Source organism: Mytilus californianus, unplaced genomic scaffold (genome assembly GCF_021869535.1).
Source record: "Mytilus californianus isolate M0D057914Y unplaced genomic scaffold, xbMytCali1.0.p SCAF_9, whole genome shotgun sequence".
NCBI classification, from domain to species: Eukaryota; Metazoa; Mollusca; class Bivalvia; order Mytilida; family Mytilidae; genus Mytilus; species Mytilus californianus.
Window position 1 is genome coordinate 70,054,689 of NW_026262745.1, and position 27,877 is coordinate 70,082,565.

The 27,877-nt window shown below is 31.1% G+C and overlaps 1 protein-coding gene and 1 long non-coding RNA gene across 4 annotated transcripts in view; both read right to left on the reverse strand.

Moving 5' to 3' along the window:
- Positions 1–27,877, reverse strand: part of LOC127715199 (uncharacterized) — a 507,760-nt gene that overhangs the window by 242,925 nt on the left and 236,958 nt on the right. The window lies entirely within an intron of this gene.
- The window catches only part of LOC127715171 (zinc finger protein GLIS2-like), a 78,738-nt gene that overhangs the window by 13,608 nt on the left and 37,253 nt on the right, over positions 1–27,877 (reverse strand). For 2 of the 3 annotated variants that reach the window (XM_052221209.1, XM_052221208.1), the window contains exons 3-4: positions 23,359–23,530; positions 5,310–5,400 (exon numbers count right to left, since the gene is read on the reverse strand). In XM_052221209.1, the coding sequence (XP_052077169.1) occupies positions 5,310–5,321 (12 nt within the window). In that variant the 5' untranslated portion in view covers positions 5,322–5,400; positions 23,359–23,530. Of the gene's footprint in view, positions 1–5,309; positions 5,401–5,546; positions 5,621–23,358; positions 23,531–27,877 lie in introns of those variants that run through there. The other variant, XM_052221210.1, reaches the window with a different exon arrangement.

Genomic DNA, 27,877 nt, shown 5'->3' on the forward strand with positions numbered 1-27,877 from the left:
GGAGGCAAGTGTGCACATAAATGAGGCAGGATCAGATTGGTAGTCTTGGTGGCCATTGTGACCACCAAGATAAAAAAATTTGTAAGAGTTCCGTGGAACTCAGTGTCTCGCCTACTTTTGCTGTTAGTCGCAGGCTCAACAAAAATGGGGAAAAAATTATTAAAAATTTTCCTCTAGATACTATCTTTTGATTGTAAGAAGTTCTGTTCAAGTTTGGTAAAAATCCAAGAAGGTTTATGAATCTAATAAATGTTTTAAAAACTTTAACTGCAGACTGTACGTAATGTTAACTGGCATAAAACTAAGTCCATTTATAAGTAATATATACGGAAAAACAGGAAATACATTTTTACAAAATTTCCTTCTAGATACTAGCTTTTGATCATAAACAAGCTTCTATCCAAGTTTGGTACAAATCTAGGATAGTTTAAGAAAGTTATTAAAATTTGAAAAACTTTAACCACAGAGTGAATTTAATGTTAACTTGCAGAAAAACTAAGTCCATTTATGAGTAAAATATGGATAAACAGGATTTTTTTTTTTCAACAAAATTTACTTCTGGATACTATCTTATGATAATAAACAAGCTTCTGTTCAAGTTTGGTTGAAATGCAGGATAGTTTAAGAAAGTTATTAAAATTTGAAAAACTTTAACCATAGAGTGAATATTTGTGGACATCGCCGCCGCCGACGGAATGTAGGATCCCTATGTCTCGCTTTTGCGACAGAAGTCGTAGGCTCAACAAAAATGTATAATATATAAGTGAAAGTTTACAAATCAATTTAACAAACAAGTTGAATGAATCTTAACAGACTTTAATAAAAATACTCACTGAACGAAAAACAAATATTTACACTTGTGATGGAAAATAACTGCCAAATAACAGTGCCAATGAAATTGTCAATAACAAAAGTTACGTTAAATCCTTTGATTTTCAAGAAATTATGAGATTTAGTAAAATTTTTTTAACTGAAACAATGTTTACTGATTTTAAAAGAGGGGCGAAAGATTATAAGTTATACTAGCAGCTGTCAACAGTAATAAGCAGTCATTTCCATGTAACAGATATTTTATGACTAAAAAGGTGACATAGATTTTTTTTTCAAATTTAAGCAATATAAAAATAAGGAGATGTTGTATGGTTTCCAATGATACAACTGTCCATAAGGTACCAAATGATGCAGATGTAAGTAACTAAAGAACAATAACATATAATAAACAAGAAATGATTGTAACAGGATGCTGTTACGAAGTCTCCCAAACGAAGCTCCCATAATTCGTAATTCCCAGGGTCGCCTGACATTGGGCAACGTCCAGTGAAAATTGGTTTGGTTCAGTAAAGTTATATGCATTAGTGATGCCTGGGGACTAACCTTGTATATCATTCAAATCATCTTGGCATAACAAACCAGAATATATATGGTTTAGGGGTGAGGATCTCGACCATTTACAAGATACTAGAACATTGGGGGTGGGGAGGAACCCCTGGGGACTGGCCCTATACGTCATTCAAATGTTCATTACATGATGAACAGGAATATATATGGTTTAAGGGTGGGGATCTCAACCATTTACAAGATATTAGAACATTGGGGGTGGGGGGAACCCCTGGGGACTGACCGTATACGTCATTCAAATGTTCGAGACATGACAAATAGGAATATATATGGTTTAGGGGTGGGGATCTCAACCATTTACAAGATATTAGAACTTTCTCAAATGGCAGGGGGTCGGGATGACCCCTGGGGACTAACCCTGTATATCATTCAAACCATCTTCGCATGACAAACCAGAATATATATGGTTTAGGGTGGGGATCTTGACCACTTAGAAGATATTAGAACTTTCTTAAATGGCAGGGGGTGGGGGTGACCCCTGGGGACTAACCCTGTATTTCATTTGATGTGCTTTATCATGACAAACCAGAATATATATGGTTTAGGGGTGGGGATCTCGACCATTTACAAGATATTAGAACTTTCTCAAATGGCAGGGGGTCGGAATGACCCCTGGGGACTAACCCTGTATATCATTCAAACCATCTTAGCATGACAAACCAGAATATATATGGTTTAGGGGTGGGGATCTTTACCACTTACAAAGGTATTAGAACTTTCTTAAATGGCAGGGGGTGGGGGTGACCCCTGGGGACTAACCCTGTATTTCATTTAATGGGCTTTATCATTTAGAACATTTTCAATTAAAAAGATTGTGTCTATCACAAACGGTTTTCAATTTATAATCATTTGAAAATTTAAAAAAATAAAATCCCATAGGGTTCTATAGTAAAACCCTCTTTTCTTTTTGCCCCTCAAAGTACCCCTTTATAAACCCCATTGCACAAACAAAACCCTGATTGCACCACTAGACATGTTAGTCTAACATATCATGAAACCCTAAGTTAATCTGACAAGCGGTTTTGGAGAACAGGTGCGGACAAGTTCAAATTTAAAAGCGGCGGAAGAAGAAGAAGAAGAAGAAGAAGAAAAAGAAGAAGAAGAAGAAGAAGAAGAATAATAATAATAAGAACTGAGCAAAAACAATAAGTCTTCCCAAACTTCGTTTGGGAGACTTAATAAATAATGTTTTCCAGGATTAAAGTATCAATCAGTACACATCCAATGGATTTAGTGTAACAATGTCATAACAGTATGAGACAAGTAAAACTGTGAGCTACTGCTCACTGATGATACCCCCGCCAAAATATTTCGGTAAACAGGAATGTGTTGAGTGATGAATCTGAAAACGCATCACAGCTGACTTATATAAACCCTGAAACCAAATTACAGAAATCCTTGTCAAGTAGTTCCTGAGAAAAATGTGACGAAAATTTTTAACTTGGCTATCATGTGTAAAATAATACAAGTGTTTTCGGTAAACAGGAAGTTGTTGAGTGATGAATCTGAAAACACATCACACAGTGTAACTTACTTATATAAACCCTGAAACCAAATTTCAGAAATCCTTGTCAAGTGGTTCCCGAGAAAAATGCGACGAAAATATTCATAATACGGACGGATGGACTGACGTACTGACGGATGGACTGACGTACTGACGGATGGACTGACGGATGGACTGACGGAAGGACAGACAGAGGTAAAACAGTATATAGGGGGTATAAAAAGCATGAATTGATATGGATGTATGTTCAGAGTAAAAATTGCAATAGCATAGAAAAAACCAGAATTTTAATAAATTCGGATTTATAAAAAATATATTATGTTTCTTAATAAAAAAATTATCTCAACAAGAATACAATTTTGACAAGTTTAAACATTGCATTCATCATAACAGTTCTACTTTACAAATACATATGTTCACCACAATATTTGACAAAACAACAAAAAAGTAAATGTTAATCTTACAACTTAAAATTTGCATTAACATTAATCAACTGAAAGAACTTTATAGTACATTTAATAACACAAAATTTCCTGACATTAATATTTAAATGACGATTAATACATTTTTGAATTTAAGTACATGTGTACTTAACTAATTCTGTCCTTATTTTGATTTTAAATATTTTATCATGTAATAATAATAATTCAATTCTTAATATTTCTCCAGAGAAATAACACATTTTAGGATTTTCATCACTATCAAATTTTTGTGAGTTTACAAGCTAACAGCCTTATTATCTATATTCTGTCATTTAATTTGCAAAATTCAATCTTGAATCATAAACAATGTATGTAAGTTTAAACATTTCTTTTTTTGAGATAGCTTTGAAAATAACAGAAAAATTACAAACTTTTGTCTATCTGATTCAAAATAGCTGAAAAACTATACGTGAAAGCAGAATTCCAATTCGGGGGTGTGATTTTGTTCTTTTGTGGATATATTCCAATAGATATAATCCATAAAAATTTAAAATATAATATCATTTTCACCTTTAGAGAAAATAACTTGAAAGCAAGAAAATAAATCTGCAAAAAAAATAATTTGAGAGACAAACCCATAAATTGTACCCTTTTAAATACTTGTGTATAGTATATAATACAGATATTGTACGAAAAGATTTTCAAGCAGGAAAATAAATTGTGATCCATGTGCTCTATGATAATATGAAATGTTCCTTAAATTAGCCAAATATTTTCTTAACCTGATAATGCTTTCTTATGATGTCGCTTTATTGATATAACTGTCAAACTGCATCATCAAATATTTACATTTAATTAAAACCTTTATTCAAAGTTTTAAAAAATACTTTCAATTTCTATATAATGCAATTTTTAAAAATTTTCAATACATTTACAAGGTTTATATATCAACCCTAACTTATTACGTTTCTGTTTTCATAAATTCTTAAGTAACTTTTTTCTTAAAATATGTGCTCTTCCAGAGCAAAAATTGTGTTTTTTCACCTTATTATAATTATGGTTCTTTAACATAAACAGAGTGTGGAACTTTCTTAATTTATCATAAAAACTGGATTAAATGTCCCCATCATTTAACGACAGTTTGCATGCTTGATACATCCTTCATAAGCAGGAAATGTCTTTGTTGGTGGTGTTATACCCCTAAAGCAGAGAAAGTATTGTTGAATACTAAATTTATAAATTTGTACATACATTTATTATTGTGATTGTAATACAATGAACAAAAAATCGGAGATTAATCATTACAATTTCAGGAATAGCTATATACAAATAATGCTATCAAAAATTAAATACCAGTTCTTATTTTGTGAAACCTATATTCTTGCCACAATATTTGCAATAATAAAAACATCATAAAAAATATCTGTTATTACAGTATGGGCAATATTAAATGCACAATTTAAATTGTGATTTTAAAAAAAAAAATTTCATTTATCTTTGCACTATAACTTTAAGTGTTATTTTTTTTTTATAATATATGAAATAGCAATTGAGGACTTTAAGAGAAAAGGTAAAAATTCTGATGTTTAAATGACAAATTATGCTTAAAACTTTTCAATTAATCAAAAAGTTATTAACAAAATTCAATAGAAGTTTATTAATTAATTTTACGAAGCAGAAAATATTTTAAAAAGTTTTGCAACTTGTTTTCAGTTTATATATTTCATTTTTAACAATAAAAAATGAACCATTTTATTGCTACACTTTTTTTAAAAAAACAAAACAACCAAAAATATATAAAAGGAAATAACATCCAATAGAAAAACATCAACAATTAATAAAGCAAGTTTTCCTAAAATATCAGATCATAAAACAGATATAAGTCAGAAAAAAAATTATGAGAAGGATCTGTCCTATTAGTCTCAATAATAATAATAAGTCAAAAAAAAAAAGGGAAAAAAAATCCCTTAATTAGTTAACTTTACCTCTGATTTCATCTTCCCAAGCACAACAGCAGACGGACTATTGTTTCACAGTATGCCATCTTTTATACTACACAGAAGGTGCTAATAAATCCTGTAACGAAAAATAAGTCACATGATATTAAAGTTTCCTCACTTTTCACAGCATCAAGTTTTCGTAACAAAAAACATGTATATCATTCAATAAAGTTCCTTGCTCTTCCCAGCATCTATTTTTGCATTAAAGAATAACACCTTTACCCTGAAGCAGTGTTTGTGGTAAGTATAAACATATCCCCTGTAGTTTGGCGAAGATATTGTTACGATGTTTCAACAAATCAGACCTTTATTAAAAGATGTATTAACAATTAATTAAATTACTTTATTAAGTCAGAGGGCACTCATTCAAGTGTGTGTCATTTGACATAAAATCGTGCAAAATACCTGATATCGATTAATATGATTCGTATATTTCATGATATTCGGATAGGTCATTTAATTGCAATCTTTTAATAGCTACAGACGAATGCACACTAAAAGCCGTGATAATTAGCAACTACAATTGAATGTATATATTAAAATTGTAAATCACAGGGGGTAACAGCGTAATAATAATGTTACCCCCTACCGCTGTTGAAATTTGATTATTTTAAATTGCCAGCCTACATTTCATAATTATAGCGACATCCCCGAATGATTAAAGTTTATCCTTTAACAATGTCCTTATTAAAATCCATGCTTTCACTGCGATACAAATGATTTAACTATTGTGTCTTCGTGTTAATGAAAGGCCTGTTTATTCAACGGAAATAAAATGCATTCACAATGAAAATTCATTTGTACATGAGGCTATTGACAAATTTTATTTATTTGAATTAATCTTTTAACAAACAACCGTCATTTACGTTCATTACTTTTTGATAAATTAAGGAAATATCGCAAGAAACTATTTCAAAATAAATATATATGAATTTTCAGCAATGGAAAAATGAAAGGACATAACCCAACAACACAGAAACAGCACTGTATTGCAGTTCATCATCTAAAAGTCACATATACATATATATTCATTTTTTAATGGAATGCATTGCATACGAAGAGGAAAGGAATTTTATTCTTAATGAAGCATGCATTCAATGTAAAATCTTCCCTTATATTTCAAAGAACGAACAGTTTATTTGGTTGATGTCCTGTCAGTCTGAAAATGTTAATATGTCAGTGTCAAGATTTATTAGTACTTGTTTTGAAATAAGAGAAAAATTTGCATTCCAGAAAGTAAATATACATGTAGTAGTGATTTGGTAAATATTTTTATGTACTAGAGAGAGTTAATATTCTATTTTATTTATTTTCAAACACCATCTGGTATGGTGTATAGTTATCTAATCATTTATTTTTAATGTAATATATCTTAAAAATCGCTGTATATTTAATACTACTTATATATGTATGTGCTTGGAAACGGGCCCTTTAATTGGAATCAATAAATATTACATCTTAACAAGAATGTGTCCATAGTACACGTATGCCCAACTCGCACAATCATTATCTATGTTCAGTGGACCGTGAAATTGGGGTCAAAACTCTAATTTGGCATTAAAATTAGAAAGATCATATCTTAGGGATGTGTACTAAGTTTCAAGTTGATTGGACTTCAACTTCATCAAAAACTACCTTGACCAAAATCTTTAACCTGAAGCTGGACAGACGGACGAACAGACGGACGTACAAACAGATGTGCAGACCAAAAAACATAATGCCCCTAGATGATACATAAAAATTACTGTATAATTAGTACTATATATATATATATATATATATATATATGTATATGCTCAGAAACAGGCCCTTTAATTGGATTCAATAAATATTCTTATTCTTATATCAAACATTTTGCATTAGAAAGAGTTCTGTTGTTATCATTCTTTCATCTTCAAAAAAATAATTAATTTTCAATGGTGTTTTATTACTGCTTTTACATGAAAATAAACTTCAAGGTTAGTTAAACAATCCTGCAGATTCTGTATGCTTTTTGTCTCAAATTAATTTCATGAGGATTATAATATTTTTTATGGGGATTAATTTCAGATTGAGAAATTTATACTGCATAGGAACTAAATCTTAGTGTGGGTTTAAAACGTCATGGTTTAATTGTCTTGATAATTGATTTTAATTATGTGGTTTATAATTCAAGAAGGTAGTGTCCTATATACACGTAGGTCATTTTTTTGGCTTTTTTTTTACTTGTGCGATCACAGCCAACTTAGTATCTTAAACAAATACAAAAGTTTCTAAAAAATCACCTTGAGTCATCAGATTAGTTGTGCATCAATTTCCTACAAAAGCTTATACTGTATAAAAAATAATTTTCTGTATTTTTGTTGTTTTACTTTTTAGCTCACCGTTCCAAAGGAACTGTGAACTTTTGCCATCACTTGGCGTCCGTCGTCGTTGTCCGTCCAGTGTAAACTATTTCAATCATCTTCTCCTCTGAAACTACTGAACCAATTCCAACCAAACTTAAGCTGAATGATCCTTAGGGTATCTAAAATTAAGTTTGTGTTTTATTTCTGTTTCGTCAAAAAACATGGCCGCCATGGCTAAAAATAGAACATATGGGTAAAATGCAGTTTTTGGCTTATATCTCAAAAACTAAAGCATTTAGAGCAAATCTGACATGTGTGAAAATGTTCATTAGGTCAAGTTCTATCAGCCGTGAAATTTTCAGAGGAATCTAACAACCCATTGTTGGGTTGCTGCCACTAAATTTGTAATTTTAAGGAAATTTTGCAGTTTTTGGTTATTATCTTGAATATTATTATAGATAAAGATAAACTGTAAACAGCAAAAATGTTCAGCAAAGTAAGATCTACAAATAAGTTCATATGACCAAAATAGGCAATTGACCCCTTAAGGAGCTATTGCCCTTTAAGGACAATTTTACACAATTTGTTTATCATGTTTTTTAACTTTAAAAAATCTTCTCCTCCAAAACTACTAAACCAAATTAAAGCAAACTTAAGCTGAATGATTCTTAGGTTATCTAGAATAAAGATTGTGTTTTATTTTCTGTTTCCTCAGAAAACATGGCCGCCATGGCTAAAAATAGAGCATAGGGTAAAATGCAGTTTTTGACATATATCTCAAAGCATTTAGAGCAAATCAGACAAGAAGTTAAAGTATTCAAAGGGTCAAGGTCTACCTGCCCTGAAACTATCAGCCAAATCAGGTATCTGATTTTTAGGTTATTGCCCCTGAATTGATGATTTTAAGGAAATTTTGCAGTTTTCAGTTATTATCTAGAATATTATAGATAAAGATAAACTGTAAACAGCAAAAATGATCAGCAAAGTAAGATCTACAAATAAGTTTTATATGACCAAAATTGTCAATTGACCCCTTAAGGAGTTATTGTCCTTTAAAGACTATTTTTCACAATTTGTTCATCTAATCTAGTGTGCTTACTTTAAAAAATCTTCTCCTTTGAAACTGCTGAATCAATTTCAGCCAAACTTGGGCTGAATGAGTTTCAGAGTATCTTGTTTAAATTTTTTATTTTATTTCCTTATACGTCAAGAAACATAGCCACTATGGCTAAAATGGAACATAGGGGTAAAATGCATTTTTTTGCTTTTGAAGAAAATATGACAGATACACAGAACATTTAAATGGCATTTTTAAGCCACTCATTAATATATATTGATAATCAAATATAATCATTGATGAAAGATTTAAGCAAAAAATTACAGGTGAGCGATTCTGGCTCTTGAGAGCCTCTTGTTTCATAATCCCAACCCAAAATTTTTTTTTTTTTTTTCATATAATGTAGTGATTACAGCAATCTACCATCCAAGGACAATCTCATTAAAGTTAAGTCAAAACTAACCTAGAAAATTCAGAGAATATTTTTAAGCCATTAATTTCAGTTTGAGAAAACATACTATATATATAGAAACTAATTTTATCACTATAACTGTGTAAATATCTGAAAAAGCAGCTGTCAGTTGGACATTTAGTCCAGCTGTCAGTTTGAACCTTTAGTCATAAATACAAAGTTTTCACACAATTATAGTGATAATTTGGTTTCTATGTATTTGATACATGTATATACACGTATCATCAATTAATATTAATATATGTCACCAAACTGTTGAAAATATTATTGTTTCTGAATGAGGTTAAATTATTTATACACCTTTACTTGTTTCTTAACAGGTCATGTTAATCGTTCTATTTTACAATTATAAATAAATGGGAAATGTGTCCATGGGACACATGATGCCCCCGCTGGCATATCATATAAAGTTATAAAGGGGAAATAACTGAAGAACAGTAAAATTGACGCTACCCAAATTTGTACTTGATCTGAGTTTTATGGTAATAAGTATTGTGTATAAGTTTCATAACATTTGGTTGAGGCAAACTTAAGTTAGAAAACTGAAACCAAAAATTCAGTAATTTTTCCATTTGTAAAGGGGCATAACTCTAGAACAGTAAAAGTGACATAACCAAAATTCAAACTTGATCTGTATTTTGTGGTAATAAGCATTGTGTATAAGTTCCATAACATTTGGTTGAGGCTAACTTAAGTTAGAGAACGGAAACAAAAAATTCAGCAATTTTTCCATTTGTAAAGGGGCATAACTCTAGAACGGTTAAATTGATGCCACCAAAATTAAACTTGATCTGTGTTTTGTGGTGATAAGCATTGTGTAGAAGTTTCATTAAATTTGGTTGAGGCAAACTTAAGTTAGAGAACGGAAACCAACTATGGGACGTATGGACAGACAAGGGTAAAACTTAATGCCCCCTCCGCTACAGCAGGGGCATAATAATAAGGTTGGATTTCATTGCATCAGAATCCAGCAAACATGCTAAAAAAGTTCATTAAGCTCAAGACGTCATCATTCAGTCAATTCTTATCAATATACAAATTGGTGTGAAAACTTTGTTGCAAAGGAATAAGGAGTTGTGGTATGATTGCGTAGCTATGAGACAAATATCAAACAGAGACCAAAAAGGGTAAATGTAAGAAACTATAGGTAACCATGGGACCTTCAACAATGGGCAAAACCCATAATGAATAGTCAGCTATAAAAGGATCTGACACGCATATCGATTCAGACAAAATTTCTACGCCATAGCGAAATGTCCACTGCACTGTATAAATGAGAAATAAAATTGTGTCATTGTGGTAGGATGGTCAAAATATGGTCAAAATCCCAAAACTCCTATAAAATGGTCAAATCAAAAGGAAAGTTAATGTGGTCAACTACACAAATTTTAATTTTATCTGAAAATTTGCTGTCAATTTGAAATTTTAGTCAGAAGTATATATTTGATGGAATAATTTTAATACTGTGGAAAATATCATTGTTTCTAAATGACAAAAACTTATTTGAACACCTTTATAATAAAATCCTCCGCCGGGCACAGCTTGATACGACCGCAGAGGTCAAACCCTGAACAGTTGGGGCAAGTATGGACACAACATTCAAGCTTGATACAGCACTGAATTTGGATTGTAATTAAATATTTGACACAGCATAGGTTTCTGACACAGAATGAATGTGGTCTAAGAACTTAAAAAAATTTAATTTACCTATTCAAACCATATCATTATTATTTGCTTTTATATATAAATCAGAAATAACCAATTTAAAATGGAAAATTTTAAAGAAAAAAAAGGAAAAAAAAATCCCCCCTCAATTTTTTGAACCCCCTTATGATTCATCACCCCCAAACTTAATCCCAGCCTTCCCTTTGTGGTATGGTAGCTTGCAGTACAATTTCAGAGAGGTCCATACACTTGAACACAAGTTAATGTCTGGAAACTAGAAAAATGCTTGTTTTTTGGCCCCTTTTTGGCCCCAAATTCCTAAATGTTTAGGGCAATTACTGTGGATTCATTTATTTTCGTGGGTACAAATTTTCGTGGAATCAGGAAAACTTACATGTTCGTGGATATTTAATTTCGTGGTTTTGCTGAAGTCTGCATACGAGCCTGTAGAAAATTTGTTATTCGTTGAACATTTGATTTCGTGGTTCAGCTGTACCCACGAAATCCACGAAAATTGGTATCCAACGAATAATAATTAATCCACAGTACCTCCAAACTCATACCCAGCTTTCCCTATGTGATATGGAACCTTGTAGTACAATTTCATAAAGATCCATACACTTACACACAAGTTATTGTCCTGAAACTAGAAAAATACTTTTTTTTTGCCCCTTTTTGGCCCCTTATTCCTAAAATTTTGAGGCAATTACCCCCAAAATCAATCCCAGCCTTTCCTTTGTGGTATGGTACCTTGCAGTACAATTTCAGTACACTTGAACACAAGTAATTGTCTGGAAACTAGAAAAATGCTTATTTTTTGCCCCTTTTTGGCCCCTTATTCCTAAACAATTTGGTCAATTACCCCCAAACTCAATTCCATCTTACCCTTTGTGATATGGAACCTTGTAGTACAATTTCATAAAGATCCATTCACTTACACACAAGTTATTGTCATGAAACTAGAAAAATTCTTGTTTTTTGCCCCACTTTTTGGCCCATAATTCCTCAAATTTGGAGGCAATTACCCCCAAAATCAATCCCAGCATTCCCTTTGTGATATGGAACCTTGTGGTACAATGTCAGAGAGATCCATACACTAACACACAAGTTCTGTCTGGAAGTTACAAAAATGCTTATTTTTGGCCCCTAATTCCTTAACTGTTGGTACCATAACCCCCAAAATCAATCCCAACCTTCCTTTTGTGGTATTGAACCTTATGGTAAAATTTCATAGAGATCCATTCACTTAAACTTAAGTTAGAGTGCGAAAACCAATGTGTCTTCGGAGGACGACAACGCCAATGTCATACCAATATACGAGGTTGTATAAAAATAAGGAGATGTGGTATGATTGCCAAAGAGACAACTATTTGCTTCTTAACAGGTCATATGCATGCTACTCAGGTTCTATCTTACAATAAATAATGTTGGGTTTCTTTGCTTCAGAATCAAGCAAACTTGCTTAAAAAAATGTATTAAGTGATAGACACTATGCGTCATTCATAGTATCAATATAGAAACTTAAAAATAAATGGGGAATGTGTCCATGGGACACAGATGATGCCATCACTTGCATATCATATAACATTATAAAGGGACATAACTGAAGAATAGTAAAAGTGACGCCACCAAAATTCATTCTTGATCTGTATTTTGTGGTCATAAGCATTGTGTATAAGTTTCATAACATTTGGTTGAGGCTAACTTTTTAAGTTTGAGAACGGAAACGAAAAATTCAGCATTTTTCCATTTGTATAGGGGCATAACTCTAGGACGGTTAAAGTGACACCAAGAAAATTCAAATTTGATCTGTGTTTTGTGGCAATAAGCATCGAGTATAAGTTTCATAATATTTGGTTGAGGCAAACTAAAGTTAGAGAAACGGAAATGAAAAATTCAGCAATTTTTCCATTTGTAAAGGGGCATAATTCTAGAATAGTAAAAGTGACGCCACCAAAATTCAAACTCAATCTGTATTTTGTGGTAATGAGCATTATGTATAAGTTTCATAACATCTGGTTGATGCAAACTAAAGTTAGAGAATGGAAACCAATTTTGGGACGTAGGTGCTTGACTAAAGTATAAGCTAAACTTTCTTCATTGGTACAGACTAACGGACCATTTAGTTTTAAAAGTAAGTCACAGTGGAGCATGCAGTAATAAAATATTAAAATAAATATTCTTACCTTGTTTAGAATAAGAGCCATCGTTTAAATATGTACAATTTTAGTTGTATTCCTCAGACTCCATTCTTTGTATGTACTACATGTACAGGTAAATGTCATGTTAGGTGAACATTAATTAAGATGTAATCAGGTGTAAAAAATCAAATGATTCTCTTTCTTTAAAGGAACAAATATTATAAAACCATATGACCTTTTAGTTCGGGGAAAATATCTTATGAAGGTGGAAATAGTGTTATGTAATGTTTGTTCCCAAGAACTTTTATTATCCATAGTTTTGTTCCAGGGGGAATAAAATGCTCCGCTGGGCGCATCTTGATACGACAGCAGAGGTCGAACCCTGAACAATTTGGGCAAGTATGGACACAACATTTAAGCTTGATACAGCACTTAATTTGGATTGTGATTAAATATTACACAGCACAGGTTTCTGACACAGAATGAATGTGGTCTAAGAACTTAAAAAAATTTAATTTACCTATTCAAACCATATCATTTGCTTTTATATATAAATCAGGAATAACCAATTTAAAATGGAAAACTTTAAAGAAAAAAAGGGAAAAAAAAATCCCCCCTCAAATTTTTTGAACCCCCTTATGATTCATCACCCCCAAACTCAAAAAGGTGCAACTGAACAAGTTAATTTTGTTTTCTTGAGTCATTGGGTTGCTGCCTCATTGACATAAACCCAATGCCTTCTTTTATTCATATGCATTGGAAGAATAAAAGAAAGATTTTATTTCTTTTCTTTTAACCTTCTAAAAAAAGGTAGCATTTAATTTGAGGTTTCAATCTACTCAAATTCTGACCCTCTTTTTCTTCAAGTAAAACAACTAGAATAACATGCAATAAATTTCAAATACATGAATTTAATATGAATAGTATTGTAAATTGTTTTTTTTTAAGTAAAACCCTGAACTTTAATAACATGCAATAATATTTCAAATACATGAATTTAATGTAAAATATTATTGTGTGTTCAATACGATATGTTAAAAGGTATTTTCATTAATAAATTCCATATGTGATAAAAGGTGATTTACTGAAATTGATTAATAAAAATGAATCAGCACATTGGAATACAGACCAATAATATAATTCGTCTAAATCTGTTCGTCAAAATTTATTAAACTGTTGCAAAAAAATATCGATTATTTCTTTATTCATTATTAAAATTGCAGAAAATTCTATCTATAATTGAATACTATTACATCTAAGCTCAGGGACGGTGCAAGTAAATATGAATGATATTAAATATAATTGAAAATACTTTTGAATCCAAATGTTTAAATGTAGAAAATTAATTTTTACTATTCATACAGGATATATTAGTACAACTCAAAATGTTTCCATTTAAACAGATCTAAAGTATCATTTATTTTTCTCATATGCATGAAATTAAAAATAGAATTAAAATACTTTTGAAGCAAATTGTTTAAATTAAGATAACTCAATTTGGACTTCGTAATTATAATAGTTGTCATACAAGTGAAAGTTTTTGCCAAAGAAAAAGTTTCAGCATCAAGTTAAGACAGAAATATATAAAAAAAAAAAATCAATTGAAAACATTTTGGTTACTTATTTCAATCTTTCATATTGTGGCAGTATGGGCCCCCATATGAACTAGTGATCCAATTATCATAGATACCCCCACCAACAGCAACTAAGAGATCATGATTTTGTTTAAAACATTCCAAACATTCCCGTCTAAAATAATCTATTAGAATTTCAATTAATTTCAAAAAGCATGCAGTTCTCTATTTTATCATCTGGAAACCAAAAGTGTGATGGACAGACAAACGGAAGGATGGACATGAGGATTCCCATGTACCCCTGACTCTGTCAAGCAGTCAGCAGAGGTCTAAAAATGTTAAGTCCTTTTCAACAAAGAGAGATTTATAACTGATCTCATTATTTTGTATGTACTATACAAAACCTTAGTAGTATATAAATATAAAAAGATTAACTTTGTAAATAGTAAATATGAATATAAGATGATTTAGTGTGACTTCTAAAGGTCAACAAAACGGTTTTCAGTGATAGATAAACATACATATACCATGCATACTGTGGATTAATTTATTTTCATGGGTATACATTTTTCATGGATTTTTTATTTTCTTGGATACTTGATGTTATTGTAAAAAATCTCTTATTTGTAAGCCAAGTTCATTTCATCAGATTGTAATATTTATGAACATTCTCAGAATTTGACATAGAATTGTATTATTTCCAAATGCAAGCTAAAGGTCATTATAAAAACCTCATCAGAGATAGGTAACAAAGAGGCTGCTGGCTTCCTTGTTACGGGGTCATAATTTTATACTTAAAATTATTAGAAAAATGTTGAGGTCAGCTAGAGATGCTGAAGCAAAACTTAGCTCTGGCACTGAACTAACACCAAACTCACAGTAAGATTTTTTAATTTAATTCCAAGCCAAATTCTCATATAATGGTAAATGTCGATACAATATGACTCCTACTGCATGTACTGTAATAGTACATTTCTATTTTTTTTTTTATATTTTTTTTTTTTTTTTTATTAAATGAGCACTCAAACTGAAGGGTTTGGAATTTAATTTTAACACAATAATCACAATATGACTTAAGTTATAATTAAAAAAGTAATAATTAGTATAGAATATTAATAATTAAGAGTTGTTATATACTGTTGAACATATATGCAAAGAAAGAAGCTGGGTTTGGGCTTTACTTATTATTACCGTAAATAATATAAATTACAATTCGATTGATGTTACTTTCCTACTCAGTGTTCTTACTTATTCAATTTCCAACAAAGGAGTAGGTCCGGTAAGGGCCGATTTTGGCCTCAAATTTCAGGTTCATCTAACGAAAGATTTTGGACACTTTTTAAACACTTAAGTGTTTATTTCAGTTGATTCAATTAGTTTATGTGAAAGATTTTAACTGATTGAGTCATTAAAAACGCTCCGATTACAGCTTAAATATGAAAAATCTATCAAATATGCCAAAAGATGTCACTTTTCAGATGGTTTTTGTCAACAATGAAAGTGGCCGCATCCGTGTTCATCCTCAACCTTTATATATGTTATGTGTTATCATCAAATACAACTTACATTTCAATATCAAGAATGAACACAAATGCGGCCACTTTCATTTAAGACGGAAACCGTCTAAAATTTAACTAAAATACTAAAATTGTGAAGATTTCAGTAATTTAGCATGACTTAATGATGCTAGTACCCGATATATGTGCATTGTATTGTCAAAACAGCCCATATTTATGTAGCAGAAGCATTCTACTTTCAAATAAATAACTAAAAGTTTACATTTTAACAATTTTGTAAAACTGCTATATTTTGGGGCCAAAAAGGGGTCTTACTGGACCTACTCCTTTATACTATTTTATCATGACAAGTTGAGTAAACGAATTCACTCTAATTAGTACAAAAGTCATAATTACAATTCTGTCAACTAATAACACTAATGCTAACGAGAAAGTCCAAATAATTAAATTACACATAATTAACTCAACTTGAACCTGTCATGTGATGATTTCTCTAATTTTTGACACCAAAAATAATTAGAACTAATCCAAATCTATACAAAATGCTGAAGGTAAAAATAACTCAAAATGTCTCTAGGACAGATACCACATACAATTTACCCCAGCAGACACACGTTTTATCTACACATGTACAAGACTCACCAGTGGTCCTTAAGCATCAAAATAGTTGAAAGGTCAAATTACATATGAAGTTGAAGAGAATTGAAAATCAAATATTCAAAACAAATAGTGCAAAATCACCAGGCATTCAAAATGAAACTTTACTTTAATTAGGAAACAAGTACAGTAAAACTATCTCATTTGTAAGTCACGTTTTTTTCATCAAATTGTTATAACATTCTTAGATCTTTATTTACATGTAATGAAATGAAATTGTGTTTATATCAAAGTGCAAACTATAAAAAAAGGTGATAAAAAAAATCATCAAAGAAATCACTTTTTTAATCTATAATAGAACACTGAGTTAAAGTTTGGTCTGCAGTGGTCCTAGCATCAAAATTGTTGGAAGGTCAAATTAAATACGAAGTTGAAGAGAATTGAAGACCAAATATTCAAAACAAGTGTTGGCAAATGGAAAATTTAAAATAAAACTTTACATTAAATAGAAAATATAAAAAAAAACAATTTCAAATCTTACTTTTATTAATAACTTACTCATTTTCAGTTGTTTAAATAATAAGTCCATTTTTTAAGTGAAAATCTATCATTTTTTTATTCCACATCATTAAAACAAGTCATAAGCGTCAAAACATCAAGAATCTGCACTATCAAATCTTGTATTTATTCTATTTGGTCATCAATATTTAAATTGATGGATTAGCTACGAAGTATGTTGATTCAAAGGGTAGTTCCGAGTACTAAGATATTATAAACAGTTTGTACATACAATAAAATTGACAATTACCTAGTGAATTGTGGCATATTTTTTTAGTGTTAAATGGGAGATAGAACGATATAATACTATTAGAACAATATTATGTCAATTTAAATTTGCTTTCTCCAATACTCCCTATTTGTTGATGTCATATTAGGTCAGGGTTCAAGAGTACTACTACAAAGGCAACTGACAATACCGTGGTTATAATAAAAGTGCAAAAGGAAAACTTATAAGCACTAGCTGGACTATTAAAAATGAGGTCCGTTAAATATGGTACATAATGGATTGCAAAAAATACAATATTTGTGAATTCAAAAGCAACAAATATTTTTCTTCAAATAATGCTGAAATCATACCAAATGAAAGCTGAGAAAAGTTTTATAAGAACTATACAATTTTCAGTCTAGTCTTTACTCGTCCTTTAGTGAAAAAATTTACTCTTTAAGTATACCAAGTCATTTTAAATTGATTGATTGATTCTTAGTGTTTAACACCACTTTCAGCACTCATGGTTATATGGTTGTGGCCAGTTTTTAGTGGCGGAGGAAACCTGAGTGCACCATGAGAACCACAGACCTTCAGCAGAAAAACTGGCAATCCTTAGGTCAATTAAGGTGGTACCAAACACCTGGACTAAAATTAATTTGGCTCGTTTAATTTTCATGAACTTTTGACAAAATATTTACTTTAACCTTTTAACAAAAATATAAGAATTTCAAAAAACTTGAACCACACACTTTATCAGAAAAAATTCAATGGATATATAGCAGTTTAACAAACACTAATTTTGATCATTGAGAAGCTTAATATTTCCTTAACAATAGAGCATGATTAAAACGTTCAGCTGATTTTTACAGTTATCTTCCTGTCAAGTTATGTACCACCTTAAATTTGGAGTGGAAACTCACCTGCCACATGAGTGGGTCTAATTCACATATGTGTTGACAGGCTAGTGATCTAATTCACATATGTGTTGACAGGCTAGTGATCTAATTCACATATGTGTTGACAGGCTAGTGATCTAATTCACATATGTGTTGACAGGCTTGTGATCTAATTCACATATGTGTTGACAGGCTAGTGATCTAATTCACATATGTGTTGACAGGCTAGTGATACTGTAGATGAACTACTTAGACTACTCAGTCACCAAGGCCCCCATTTTCAAATTTAAAACGTTGTGATCTGATTAACTAATGGAAAATACAAACTAATCAAAAACAGGGAGTTGCATAGAATTCTAGAAGTATCTTCTAAAAGATGTCAAGGAAATTTATCTGCATTAATAAGTTAAAGATCTTAAAAATGAGGCCATATTGATTATGATAATTTTCCAAACAATGTTTTCATTATCAAACAAAAGCTGATGAAAAAATTTGTAAGGGTTCCGCGGAACCCAGTGTCTCAACTACTTTTGCTGCTAGTCACAGGCTCAACAAAAATGGAGAAAAAATCAATTAAAAATTTTCTTTATAGATACTATCTTTTGATTGTAAGAAGCTTCTGTCTAAGTTTGGTAAAAATACAGAATGGTTTATGAATCTAATAAATGTTTTAAAAACTTTAACTACAGACTGTATGTAATGTTAATTTATATATATATATACCCCCCCGGTAACTGGCAGAAAAACTAAGTCCATTGATAAGTAATATACGGAAAAACAGGACGTATATTTTTACAAAATTTCCTTCTAGATACTAGCGTTTGATCATAAACAAGCTTCTGTCCAAGTTTGGTACAAATCCAGGATAGTTTAAGAAAGTTATTAGAATTTTAAAAACTTTAACCACAGAGTGAATGTAATGTTAACTGGCAGAAAAACTAAGTCCATTTATAAGTAATATACGGAAAAGCAGGAAATATATTTTTACAAAATTTCCTTCTAGATAGTAGCTTTTGATCATAAACAAGCTTCTGTCCAAGTCTCGTACAAATCCAGGATAGTTTAAGAAAGTTATTAAAATTTGAAAAACTTTAACCACAGAGTGAATATTTGTGGACGCCGCCGCCAACGGAATGTAGGATCACTATGTCTCACTTTTGCAACAAAAATCGCAGGCTTGACAATAAAATATAAAAGCTTACAACCAAACCTTCTAAACTTCAACATTACAAAACAAGAGGCCCCTAAGAGCCTGAATCGCTCACCTTGAGGTTTTTTTTGTAGATCTTGCATCAATGATTATTTTTCTGTTTAATGTACAAAAAAATGTATATTAATGTTATTCAAACAGGTCATTTCTTTCTATCTATCATAGTTTCTGCAACAACAAAAAAAATGTTCCAAACAATCTTTTAAGGGCAATAACTCTTTAATAAAAGGGGTTAATTGTCAATTTTGGTTATTTGACATATCTAATTTGCTGAAGATATATATCATAGTTTCTGTAAAATTCTAAATAATTAAGTAAAAATTATCTTTCAAGAGCAATAACTCCTTTAAGAGATCAATTGATGATTTCGGTCATGTTGACTTATTTGGAGGTCTTACTTTGCTGAACATATCTGCCTTTCAAACTTTCTGTCTATCCATGATAGAGTCTGAAAAGAACTTAAAAATTCAATAGAAATCTTTCAAGGGCAATAACTCCTATAAGAGATCAATTGGCAAATTCAATCCTCAGACTTATTGGTATATTTTACTTTGCTGAACATTTTTGCTGTTTAAAATTTCTCTTAATCTATAATATTTTATAAAAATTACTATTTCAGGGACAAAAACTCTAAATTGGAGGTGTCCCATTCATCTGAAACATTACCTTCATTTAATCTAAATCTTGATCTCCTGATTATTTTTTCCTCTAACTGTTTTACCCCCTATGTTCTAACATAGCCATGGTAGCCATGTTTGTTTACCAAACGGAATAAAAAACACACACTTTATACTAGATACCATAGTGATCATTTTCACAAAGTTTGGCTGAAAATGGTTCAGTAGTTTCAGAGTAGATCTTTGACTACAGTAAACCTACTCGAAAGTTTTATGACTCTATACCCCTTGGAATATATAGATACCACAAAAAGACAAAAGGACATCAGTGTTAACAATCTCAGATCAAGCAGCAAACATGTTTTACCCTGCCACATTTTGTTTGTGCCTCTCCTAAGTCTAGGAGTCTGTAATTCAGTGTTTGTTTAGTTTGTTGCTGAATATAATATTTGTTTTTCGTTTATTATTTTGTACATAAATCAGGCCGTTATTTTTTTTTATTATTTAAATTGTTTTACATTTGTCATTAAGGCGCCTTTTATAGCTTACTTTGAGGTATGGGTTTTGCTGATTGTTGAATGCCTGATACAGTGACCTATAGTTGCTAACTTCTATGTCATTTTGTCTCTGGTGGAGAGTTGTCTTATTGGCAATCACACCACATCTCCTTATTCTTATTTGATAACATTACAAGTACATTTAAACTGCATTAAATTGATAAAACTTCTTTTTTTAAACGTAACTAGTTAATATTCTTTCATATATTTTTATTTTTGCATGTAAAATATTATCTTTCAATCAATTATTCATATAAATTACCTTTTTTCAGTTGTAATTTAGTATTTAATGATTAATAATGTATATATACATTAAAGTGAGAGAAAAAAATATGTTTTAAATTATGAATTGCATTATGAAACTTCCTCTATTTAGCTTTTTAATGTAAAAAGCATACAGAAACCTTGTCCCATATTTTGTTTGAATTTCTGGACCAAAACATCGTTCTTTTATTCTCTGTACTTTAAGATCTTTACTATATCCGTTAGCTTTTAATAATAGGTTTTAAATATAACAATAAAATATTTAAATAAAAGTAAACTTATTCATAGCCAAAAGTGGGGAAAAGGTATGAAATCATTAAAAGGAAATGTACGACAAAAAATATATAAATAAATTTAGATTTCATGCGTAAATATATGACAGAGTTGTAGAGTTGTTTAGTACTGTTCTACCCATAATAAAAGATATCCCTGGTTACAACGATATCATACTAGGATGAACTTAGAACTAGGGGGTCTATACACAATTTTCATACTTTAAATTTGTTGGTTGCTGTGCATTCTGTCATACCGTCAATATTTTTCTCTTCAAGGTGACATGGTAAAATTTAATCAATTTTTAATTGAATATTACAAAGACCGAAACATTCTTCGTCTAAATATATAAAACTATGTGGGGTAGCATAAATATTATTCTTCTTTCCCCAAAAAATGTATAAAAAGCAAAGATAACTGCACAAACTAATTAATCATAGCCCAACACAAACTTATACATGTATACATGTTAAAATAAATGAATACTGGACTAGACAGTAAACCAAGAACAGGATTTCTAATTTCTGTGTACACTACACAGAGGTGGCTCAAGATATTTTCAAAAGGGTGTTCCAACCCAGGATAAAGAGGGGTTCCAACCATATGTCCCCATTCAAAAGCATTGATCGTCAAAAAAAAAAGGGGGGGGTTCCATGGATTGATTGATTGTTGGTGTTAAACAGCACTTTGATCATTTCTTGGCTATTTAATATCAGCCATACCGGGTATTTTTTTATTATTGTTCAGGAAGCCAGACTATGTGCAGAGAACCAACACTAGTCAGCAGGAAAACTAACAATTTTAGTCCATCAAGATCAGAGTCAAACACACCTTGCCAACACCAGGGGTCAAACTCACAACATTAATGTTGAAATGCTTAAGTGATCATTGTAGAAGAACTACTTAGACCACTAGGCCACCAAGCCCCCCCCCCCCCCCCCCCCCCCCCTCCCTTTCCACACAACACCTTTTTCTGGACTTATTTTCATCCTGCATGCACAACAACAAAAGTTAGGAAAGTAAAACCTTTCCAGAGCACAAAAGCAATAAATTGCTTCACAGAGCGCAGCTGGATACGACCGCAGAGGTCCAACCCTGAACAGTTGGGGCAAAAATGGACACAATATTCGCGCTTGATACAGGTCAGATTTTGGATTGTAATTCAACATTTGACACATAATAGGTTTCTGACACAGAATAACTGTAGTCAAAGAACTTAGAATTGGTTATATGATTTGAATTTATAATCAATTTTTTGCTTTCGTGCAATACACTATGCTGTTGCAAATTGACCTCCCCCCCCCAAAATAATTTTTTTTTTTTTACCCCCCTTCCCCTTCTTTTTCAAAAAAAATTCTTTCCCTCAAGACATGGTCATAATCTCAATTCAAATTTTCAATGGAGTTTGCAACCATAATAACCCATTTAAATACATCATAACAGTCTTAAAATAGAAAATAACATACATAATCATAGCTAAAATTAATTTACCTTAATCAGCATTTTTAAAATTATAAAAATAGTAACTTCTAAAAATGAATTGACAGCTAATCACCTCAAGACAATACAACATTTCTTAATACATAATTTAAAAGCAGTGTAAGGGAGGTAATTCAAAGTTGTGTTTAAATTACCTCCCTTACACTGTAATTTGTACTTAAGTAATTGTCCATTAACCAGGACACCCTTGTTTTTTTCTCACTTTTTTGCCCCTAATTCCTAAACGGTTTGAGCCATTACCCCCCCAAAGCCAATCCTAACCATCCCTATGGTATGGAAACTTGTGGTATAATTTTAGAGAGATCCATACACTGTTCCACAAGTTATTGTCATGAAACTAGAAAAATGCTTATTTGGGCCCCTTTTTGGCCCCTAATTCCTAAACTGTTGGGACCATAACCCCCAAAATCATTCCCAACCTTCCTTGTGTGGTTATAAACCTGATGTTTAAATTTCATAGATTTCTATTTACTAATACTAAAGTTATTGTCCAGAAACCAAATGTCTTTGGACAACGACAACCTGATACCAATATACGACCGCAAAATTTTTTGCGGTCGTATAAAAAGGTCCGCATTTATATAATTACTTTTCATACCATTTTTTTTAGACTTTAATTAAATATATATGGCAGTTGATCAGCTGTCTCAATTTGGTGTTGCTTAAGACTTGAAGGATTTTGAATTTTTTCAATGGTCCTCTTCATCAATTTATTCTGTAATGTTAATCTCAATAAATTCTTTTCCGTCTGGTCTTTTATAAATATTTATCTGAAAAAAATTAAATCAAAATAAATATAACACGAACTTACAAAGGGACTTTCAAAATCATATTTTGAAACCAAATAGCCATGGCAAAAAAGGAAAAAAACAAAAAAAGATAAACAACAGCACACAATACACAACACACAAAACACAATACTTTACAGTTTTTTATGTTTAATTACACCTGGCCAAAGTAAAACACATATGATCATGATCGTTCAAACTTGAGGCAGTCATAATTGTTATATTCTTGAAGAAGGTTGTCGTGAAATCAGACACGTAGCTGACCTTTTTCCTTCCCTAAAATGGTAAAAACTTATTTGTCTATAAATATATACAATGACAGATTTTCTAGCAACAAACAATGGTTGATCACGCACTTTTAAAATAACTTACATACACCAAAACACTATTTCAGAAATTAGCATTATAAAAGCTGTGAATAAATACATCTGTTGATTTCAAAACCTGAAATTGAAATTGGTATTATTTATGAAATTTGACATTCTCAGCCATTTCAACTCATTTTTTAACACTTTATGAAAACCTTATAAAATTTTAACAGTTTGATGCTTTCATCTCTATAGAACAAGTTAAATATGTGTCCATAAAGGGGATGAATGGTAAATGTTGGTTAATGAGCATAAAACATTTGTTGGGGTATATATATGTAAAATGGTAATTTTAGATTAAATATATTAACTTGGACATGTTGAAGAATACCACAGTAAATTTTTGCATTACATTTTTATATCTCAGAGTGACCAGTCTGACCAGTCATCATGTGAATAAGATGAGATATCGGGCAAAATCATCAATTAGACAACATGAACCCAAATGACATAAATAACCAAAAGACATATACAGGCCTATACAGAATATACACTGGACCTGAACTTAAACAAGCATCAATCAATCAATCAATAAATAAATCTATACAATGTATCAAGCTTTAAATTCCCCAGATTAAATTTACCATACCCTGGACATTAAGCAACCAACAATCAATCAATACAATATCATATGTCAAGCTCTAAATTGCCAAGAGTAAATAAAATATTGGGAATCAAAGACCTGCCAGTAACAAAAATTTATATAAATATATAAAAAAAAATTCTAAATATGAACAACATAAAAATACTGACAAGGTTCCTGACTGGGGATAGACAGATGAAAATGTGGCATTGTTTAAAATATTTTTTTTATTCTCAACCCTCCCCCTTTTCATCTCAAGTCATTTACATTTCATGATTGTTTCAACACTGAGAGAAAAACCATTCAAAATAACACTTTAATCCTATTGATTCTGTTGGAACAGTTTGAGATGTGAGTAAAATTAGACGTAGGGCAAAAGTCAATAAGACAGTAAAAGGGAGAAGGTTAAAATTAAGCTACTTTTTAGGCTCTTTGAAATCGTTAAAACCACTTAGCATTATAAAACTATCTCTTATCTGTTGATTTTTCGTATAAGCGACAGGTGAGATGTTTAGTCATTTTATCAATTTAAACATCCAAATTTATTGAACAAATGAACTATATATAAAGCCCCTTTTAATATTCTGCTTCCTATATTTCCTATATATCAAAATTTTTATTAATCCATGGCTAAAAATAAATGATGGAGTCCTAGGGAAGACTTTAAAATTTGATTTGCACAAATCCTCAAATTTTAGAATAGATTTGACTTGCAGTTTGTGCAAATATCTCTTTCTTACTAAAAACTAAAAATTTCACCCAAAACAATTCTAAATTTTAACATTTTGAATTACTTATCTGCAGTTATTTACACTCCATCTTGCTAAAATTTCAAATTAAAATAAATGGAGAATATTGTGTCTATGAGCCACAGATGCCCCCACTTGTAAATATGTTTGTGATTATAAGCATTGTGTATAAGTTTCATAACATTTGGTTGAGGCAAACTAACGTTAGAGAACAGAAACGACAGATTTAGCAATTTTTCCATTTATAAAGGGCATAACTCAAGAAAGGTAAAAGTTACGCAACCCAATTTCAAACTTCATCTGTGTTTTGTGGTAATAAGCATTGTGTATAAGTTTCATACCATTTGGTTGAGGCAAACTAAAGTTAGAAAAAGGAAACGAAAAATTCAGCAATTTTTATGTTGATAAAGGGGCATAACACATGAACGGTAACAGTGAACCCACCCAATTTCGAGATTTATGTGTTTTGTGGTAATAAGCATTGTGTATTAGTTTTATAACATTTGGTTGAAGCAAGCTTTAGTTAGAGAACAGAAACCAATTCTGGGGACGTACGGATGGACCGGACTGACAAGGGTAACAACACTTAATGCCCCATCACCTACTGGAGGTAAACAAAATTATCAAGTAGTAAACATTTATCTCACCTATTTTTCCCTTTGCAGTAGTGCAGGTGCAGATACAGAATTTTGAAAAAAAAGGGGGGGGGAGTACAAAAGAGGGTAGGATTTCCACCATATAATGAAAAATTTATGTGCCCCCCCCCCCCCCCCCCCCCCTGATTTTTAACTGTAAAACAACTAAGAAATTTAGATTTTCCCTAGGTACATAATCTATAAAACATGGACAGAATATCCACCATATGAACAAAAATTTATGTCCCCCCCCTTTTTTTAACAGTAAAACAACTGAAATTTTTATTGTCCCCATGATATCTTCTTCCTCTATACACAATGCATAAAAATGTTATGAATATTTAATTGAGATTCATCTCTTTCTATTGAGATATGAGAATAAAAGATTTTGTCAATTTTCAAAGGTTACGTATACATGTTTAATATACAGCAATAATTTTCAAACTGAAATAGGACTTGTAGAAAACTGTATGATTTATAAGATTCAATAAAAATTTGATATAGCAGAAACAGCTAAAATACAATATTAGGGAAAGACTTCCTTTTTGACCCCCACCCTTAATCCATATGTTGGCAAAGTCATGCACTCTCCCACTCTGCATTGCGGAGGCCGAAGGGGAATAATGCATTAATTTTTATCAGGTATGTGTGCAAGCTGACAAAACCTGGCCTACATAACTAGAAATTTTGATTCAAGCAATGTTGTTTACATTAAGTAGTAAGATACATAAAGACTCCCCTATCAACACATTCAAACTAGAGGTGATACAACTTAGTTAATATATTCAACTACCAGTTATCTACAAAAAAAAATAGCATAAGTGTTTACCGTTCAGTTATTTCTAATAGTAAATTAATGCAATAATGTTGATCAAAACTTTGTCATATTTGTTTCAAACAACAGATCTTGTACTATTGGGTGGGACTCGACATTAACATTGGGTTAAAAATCAACAATTATTTACAAGTGTCATAACATTTCAAATTGTTTATTTATAACAATAAATTCTTTATAAAACATATTATTACAGATATTAAGTTACCCCCTAGACAAAATTTATTTCTAAGACCATCTCTCTTCACTGTCTCTCATGTTACGTAATTCAAGAATAAAAACTGAAATAAGCAGATTCATGATTCGATCGAGGGGGTAGCCCAATTGCTTCCATTACAATCCCATTATCTTTAATACAAATATGCCTTGTCACGGAGTAAGACCCTAGAAGAGTATTATGCATTTATTGCAGTCATTCAACAACTTAAATGCATTTTAATATTTCAAATAAGGTGTGATAAATTATGCCAATAGACTGAACATGTGTTAAAGTATTAAGACAGATAGTTTTTGGTCGTAGTTATCAAATACTTGCGGAGTGAATTATGGACATGATTGAATAATTTGAGTGTTGAACAAGCTCTACATTCTTAAAATTTGATTTATATAAGTGTTCTGAGGTTATGAAATACAAAGTAATGTGTCGTGTTTCGGTTATAAATAATATAATTCTAAAGTCTGAAAAGTTAAATTATTGAACACTTCTGAAAAGGTACTGCCCTCATTTGTTGTTTTAATCTTCAGATTGGCGTAAACACAATCTGTAACTATTATAAAACATAAAATCATTGTGCAAATATTGGAACATCCCATTATTCAGGTCAGCGAGAGTTAAAAATTTAGTACAATTCATTTCTAAAGCAATACAGTTTAGTCTTGTTTTCTCATTTTGTCATCTGGGTATTTTTTTCTTTCCATGATTGCTTTATGTCCAGTGGCAGTTATTTCATGCATATTTAGGACGATCTGCCCATGATCTTGGTATCTGTATCTGAATGTGTATGTTTTAGTCATGCTGGAGATGATAGCTGTTTAAAACTCTTCTGTCAAAATTGCATTCAGTTACTTTTTAGTTGAACATGTTTATTCTACCAAAATAAGATGTGTGGTCAATATTCAGACATTTGACTGCTCCTTCTAATTTTTTGTTGGACCTTAA